At 60.0% G+C, this 6,211-nt stretch overlaps 1 protein-coding gene across 2 annotated transcripts in view; it reads right to left on the bottom strand.

The window, feature by feature from the left end:
• THEG (theg spermatid protein) overlaps nt 1-3,130 on the bottom strand; it is a 15,427-nt gene extending 12,297 nt beyond the window's left edge. The window contains exons 1-4 of one of the 2 annotated variants that reach the window (XM_026457250.1): nt 2,823-3,130; nt 1,454-1,576; nt 1,082-1,153; nt 589-650 (exon numbers count right to left, since the gene is read on the bottom strand). In XM_026457250.1, the coding sequence (XP_026313035.1) occupies nt 589-650; nt 1,082-1,153; nt 1,454-1,576; nt 2,823-3,130 (565 nt within the window). The remainder of the gene's footprint in view (nt 1-588; nt 651-1,081; nt 1,154-1,453; nt 1,577-2,822) is intronic. The other variant, XM_026457252.1, reaches the window with a different exon arrangement.
• Nucleotides 3,131-6,211: the final 3,081 nt, after the last annotated feature.

Here is a 6,211-nt window from a genome sequence, read left to right as displayed (position 1 = left end):
AAAAAAAAAAAAAAAAAAAAAAAGAAATCCCAGCACTTTGGGAGGCCAAGACGGGCGGATCACCAGGTCAGGAGATCGAGACCATCCTGGCTAACACGGTGAAACCCCGTCTCTACTAAAAAATACAAAAAAAAAACTAGCCGGGCAAGGTGGAGGGCGACTGTAGTCCCAGCTACTCGGAGGCTGAGGCAGGAGAATGGCGTAAACCCGGGAGGCGGAGCTTGCAGTGAGCTGAGATCCGGCCACTGCACTCCAGTCCGGGCGACAGAGCAAGACTCTGCCTCAAAAAAAAAAAAAGAAAAAAGAAAAAAAAAGAAAAGCATGGAAGTCATTGTGGAAGGGAAAGCAGAGGGTCTTCTTGTAAATTCTTGCCCCGATTTGGCCCTGTCCTGGAGACTGTTCCCCACAACCCTCACCCCCAGGACCTGTCTCAGCTCAGGCTCCTCAGGGGAGAGACTCCAGTGGAGAGGACAGAGGCTCCGAGGATATGGGGCAAGGGAGGCCAGAAGTTTCTGGATGGGGCGGGGCAGGTTCCCTGGAGGCCAGCAGCCGGGGGCAGGGGTCTCAGCAGGCACGGGCTCCACCTACCGGGCACTGTGGTGGTGAGGGTGGTGTCCTCAAGGAACCGCTCGGTCCAGTACACAGAGGGCCTGGAATAAGTGAGCAGCTCAGGGCAAGGGAGGCAGAGAGCCCTGGCCCCGCCCGGAAACAAGCCTGGGTCTCTGCCGGGAAGGTGGCCACGTGGGGGTGCGGAGTTGCTGGAAGAGGGGGTAGGCCAGAGAAGGACAGGGAGGGGGCCTCTGGGACGTGTGGATTGTCGTGAGCAAGGCTGATGTACAGAGAGGGAGGAAGCTGGGGGAAAGCGTAGCTAAGAAGAGGGCCCAGGGCCATCTCCTGGGAGCAGACCCAGGTCACAGCCGATCGTCTGAGTCCAAAGCACAAGGGTGGAGAGCCCCACATCTGAGGAGCCCTCCCCATCCTCCTCCCCAGAGAGAAGAGGGTGGCTCGAGTGGAGGGGCTCCCTGGAACCTGACACGTGTCCCCCGGCGTAGGCAGAGGGAGGAGACAGCCCTGGACTTACCAGTAGAGACAGAACCGTAAGCTCATCTTGCATGGGAAAATCCAGGCATACCCCTTACCACAGCATCCCTTCCTGCGAGGAGACAGGGTCCGAGCCCCCACTGCCTTCTGCCCTGGGTCTCCCGTTGGCTCCCAAACTCCTCACTCTCCTTTGGCCACCGCCCAGAGGGCCACCGAGGGCCGCAGTTCCCTAGCCAGTCCCGGCGTCTGGCCACCTCCTTAACTGGCCAACCCCATCTACCCTAAGTTTGTTGGATGTGGTGGCGGCTGGGGGAGGGGAGCCGGGCAGTGGGGACAGGAGGAGCCCGGGAAGGGCGTGGAGGCAGCCCCAGCGCTGCGCCCCCGAGGCCGGGTTGGTCTGGCCTGTCCTCACCTGTCTTTCAGGACTTGCCAGTTTATCTTGGGCTCTGCCAGCTCCACGAGCCTCCTCCGCCTCCTCTTCCTCCTTGCTTTGGCCATGGTGGTGCTGGGGAGCTTCTGGCTGATGGACAGCCGGCTTTGGGAGAATTCCATGTTGAAATCGGAGAATTCCATGTTGAAGCTGCTTTCTCGCCCCGACGCGTGCGGGGGCCCAGAGAAGCGTGGGTCTTGCTCGAGCGCCCTGCCCACCCGCCTCTCCTTTCCCGAGAGAGGTCTACTGGGGGAGGACTTTGGCACCACGAAGGCCTGGACCAAACCGCAGCTCCACTGCTGGCTGGACGGAAGACCCTGGCCAGGTCGCCCGGCTCCCCAGGCCCTCAGCCGCCTCCTCTGTGAACTGGAGATGAGACCAGCTCCCACCTGGTGGGGCTGTTTCGGTGAGTTCTAAGGTAATGTTTGCGCATCTCACAAACATTTATCAAGTCCCTACTGTATGCCAGGCCCCAGAGGGGCCACCAACGTCTAAAGAGAGCAGCGCCTGCCTCCCAGAAAGCTCACAGACTGGGAGGGAAACAGGCAGCAGGCGAAGATGCCAAATGTCAGGACATCTGCCCTGTCGCAGCTCTTGGCTCCCGTGTCCTCCCCGGGAGCCCCTCACATTCTGCCGTTTTCTCTGCCGGCTGGCACAGCCCCGTGAGGACAGGGCCGCTGCTTTGTTCTCGGGCGGCACAGGTCCCTAGGCAGCACGGAGACCACGGTGAGAAGGGCGCAGGCTGGGCGTGGGCGTGGGCCGGGACCACACTCCACAGGGAGGGCGGGAGCCGAGTTCCAGAGGTATGTAGCATGCGCGCCGTGCTGGGGACACTCGGGCAACTTGCCCAAAATCACTGCTCCCAGCGCCGATGCGCGGACGGGTTAGTTCACCCAGCACGTGTTCCTCCCGACCATTTAAAACGTGTTAGCCACGTGTGCTGCTTAGACTTGTCTCAGCTTTTGAGTGGGGAGGCTTTTTTTTCCCATTTCTTTTTCTCGCTGTCTGACTTGGGGTCATCGCTCTCCTTAAACTCTGAGCTCTGGGCACCCGAACTCAGTCTGCCTGACTCCAAACTCAGCGCTGTTTACTCCACCTCCTGCCACTGGACACGGGAGCGTGTGCTGGTGTTTGCCTCAGGGCCCAGTGAGGGGTGCTGGCTGCCCGCTGACCAGGCCCACACCTAGGCTGACGCAGCAGCCTGGGCCCCTCGGCGAGCCAGGCTAGTGGCCGGGAACAACCCTTTCGCGTGCCCAGGGGCCTGCACCCAGGGGGCTGCCGCCCTCCCCCAGCTGCCAGGGGCTGAGCCCTACCCCACCGCGCCCGGGCAGGGCCGCTCCGCGGTGCCCACCTGATTTCAGGAATGTCCTCCTCTAAGTCCTTGTCCAGAACTCTCTCCAACTCAGAAAGTGCCTCTTTGGGATCCAGGGTCTCCGAGAACTCCTCCCCGGCCACCTCCTCCGGGGGAAGCTCCTCTTCCGGGTCCTCTGGTCCCAGCTCTGCATTGTCCAGGTCCTGGTGTTCCGGGTCTGTGACCCACCCACTGTCGTACACAGAGCTCTGGCGGCCCCGGGGGTCACCGCCGAGCTCCCTTTCCGACCTGCCTGCAGCCTCAGAGCTGGGCTGGTTCCCCAGTGACCTTCGCCTGCTGTCCCCCATGTACAGGTCCCTTCCCAGCCCCTGTGGCCTCACTCCCTCAGCACCCAAATGTGTCTGTGGTGGCCGCGGCAACAGCAGAGTGTCCCCCACGCTCCCCACAGTCCACATTCTAACCCCTGCGCTGTCTACAATGCCGGTCACCTGGGCTTGCGCTGGCATCAGGACTCAGTCCTGGCAGTCATGGTTCACAGGGACCTCCCAGGATTGGTTTAGGAAGGAGGCCTGAGGGGAACCTGCAGGGGTTATCCAGATACGGCTTCCCTCTCTCAAAAGCAGACACAAGGAAGAGACCGCGTCTCCCGTTCCTGTCACTGCTGGGCCCGTCTGTAATGTCCAGAGCCCAGGCAGCCTCCTTGTGACCACGAGGCCTGCCAGCCTGAGGGCAGGTGAACTGAAACGCGAGTCTTCGATGCCCTTGTCGAGCCTCTGAACTTAGCAGCCCTGGAATCCACCCTGTGTCCAGGCTTCTCGTGGCTTGAAACAATAAGTGTCCTTAGTACTAAGGGGCTTTGGCGAAGTTTCCAATCCCCAGCAGCTAGAACTGCACCCTCAGGGATACAGACCCTTCCAGCTCCAACCTCTCATGAGAAATAACTTCGCCGGGCGCGGTGGCTCAAGCCTGTAATCCCAGCACTTTGGGAGGCCGAGACGGGCGGATCACGAGGTCAGGAGATCGAGACCATCCTGGCTAACACGGTGAAACCCCGTCTCTACTAAAAATACAAAAAACTAGCCGGGCGAGGTGGCGGGCGCCTGTAGTCCCAGCTACTCCGGAGGCTGAGGCAGGAGAATGGCGTAAACCCGGGAGGCGGAGCTTGCAGTGAGCTGAGATCTGGCCACTGCACTCCAGCTCGGGCGACAGAGCAAGACTCCGTCTCAAAAAAAAAAAAAAAAAAAAAAAAAAAAGAGAAATAACTTCAAACTAGGCTGTTCCGATTCTCACAACAAAGTCACGGTTATAACTGGAGTATTCCCCAGGCTGCAGCCTTCCGGACCTCGTCGCAGCTCGTCAAAGGAGCTGAATTTCCTGCCTCTGCCACACCGTGCCCCACCGAGCCTTTCCCCCTCCGTGCCCCCCTGCCCCTACCCCCGCAGTGCTGTGCCCCCACCCAGGCTTTCTCTCTCTGTGCTGTGCCCAGCACTTCCCCCTTCTGTGCTTGGTGGTTTTCTACTGATCATTGAGGACTCAAGACTGTCGGTCCCCCATGCAGGGAGAGTCCCTGACCATCCCTCCCCTTTCTGGGTTCCCAGGCCTAAGATCCCCACCCCCACCCAGTGCTAGCCCACCCCAGAGTCCTGCTGTGTCCCTCACCCCTGCCACCAATGTGGGGCCAGCCGTCCGGGCACAGTGACCACTTGGTACACAAGAGACCTAGTTCATCAACACACGCAAAGCCCTCTCCAGCTCCCCGTCCCATCTCCCGGATGCTCTGCTCCCAGACGCGGCCGCGCCATCACCGCTGTCGGGAGAGGGGTCTCTCGGACGACTCCAGGCAGAAAGGCCCCTGGCAGGGTCTGGTCCCATCCAGGAGGCCATGGGAAAACCCCCTTTCTTGGCCTGAAGTTTCCTAAACCCTCACCTTGCACTCAATGATTTACTTTTCTCTCTTAAGTTAAACCTGATCAAGATCTGTGGGTGCCTTTCACAAAGAGATGAGTTCGGCGCTGTTGCCGCTGGAGGGCCTGTGGCCACTGCAGTGTTTCCAGGAGACCTTGTTCAGAGCGCCGCACCCAAGGCTGCTCCCTAAACCTCCACCAGTGACAGGTGGTTAAGGATCGGGCAACCTCCAGCTCGCAGCACACCCCGAGCCCCCAGGCTACCGTGCGTTTGGCCCTCACGGCAGCCCGTGGTGGACAGGAGACGCAGGTGAGCGTTCCAGGGTCGTGGGAAACTCCCGGGGCCACACGGCTGGAGGAGCTGCACCTGGCACCTTCTGGGTAGAGTCAGGGCTGATGTCTCTACAGCAGGAGCCAGAGGAGCCCAGGAGTGGGTGGAGACAGCAGAACTCTGCCCGCCCTCAGGGGAGGGTTGGAGGGTCCCTGTCTGCTCCGATGTCCTGTGGAAAAGCAAGATGTTCACAGCCACAGTGCTTGATTTCCGAATGTCGTGTGATGTTGCTTTGAGCAGGAAATAGAGGGGGCCGGGGACCAGGCTGTGGGGAGTGTGGGGTTCTGACTGCCCGGACCTGGGACGTCCGCCTGGCAGAAAATAAACCAGGTCCCTACCGTGTTCCTCTCTGCCACGGCCACCTTAACACATATCACAAGCAGAGGCTCCAGCAACACTGAGCGATTACCTGGCCGTCCTGGGCTCAGAAGCCCGACAGGGATCTCAGGGGACTCAAGCCAAGGTGTGGGCAGGGCTGGCTCCTGGAGCCTCCAGGGGAGGGCTTGTGTCCTGCTCATTTGGTGGCTACAGAAGTCAGTGCCTTGTGGTCGTAGGACTGAGATCTGTGTTCCTGCCGTGTGTGTGCGTTGGGGGCCCTTCCCAGCACCCAGAGGCCACTGCTCTTCTCGGTCCTGGCCCCTCGCTCCATTTTCAAAGCCAGCAACGGCCAGTCAAACCCCTCACACGTGGATGCTCCACTGGCACTCATCTCTGAGCAGGGCTGGGAAACCCGCTTGGTTATTACGGAAACAGGTGATTGAAGGAGGTCTGCCTGGATAAGCCGGGTGCTCTGACCCTCCAAGTCTGACCAGGTCTGGAACCCCAGTCCCACCAGCAAAGTCCGTTTTGCCACATGAAATAACGTGCTCCCAGTGTCAAAGTCAAGCAGATAGAGACGCATTTTTACTTAAAACGTTTTGTTTGGAAAAATACGTAAAAACAATTGCAATTTGGGGCATGCACGCAGAACGGGCGGTCTTTGGTATATCTGCAGCGCGAACAGGAGGTTGGGGCTTTTACTAGAAGGAGGAATGTTGTGTATCATTTCGAAAGAAAGCTCGCTGGAACTGGTGAAGTTTTGGGAGCTGGTGAGCCCTGACTGGGAGGGAGGCGGGGGCGGAAGGCGCCTGGTGAGCCCTGACTGGGAGGGAGGCGGGGGCGGAAGGCGCCTGGTGAGCCCTGACTGGGAGGGA

Source organism: Piliocolobus tephrosceles, chromosome 21 (genome assembly GCF_002776525.5).
Source record: "Piliocolobus tephrosceles isolate RC106 chromosome 21, ASM277652v3, whole genome shotgun sequence".
Taxonomy (NCBI): Eukaryota; Metazoa; Chordata; class Mammalia; order Primates; family Cercopithecidae; genus Piliocolobus; species Piliocolobus tephrosceles.
The sequence above is the reverse complement of the archived record's forward strand: the minus strand, read 5'-3'. Positions and strand labels throughout refer to the sequence as shown.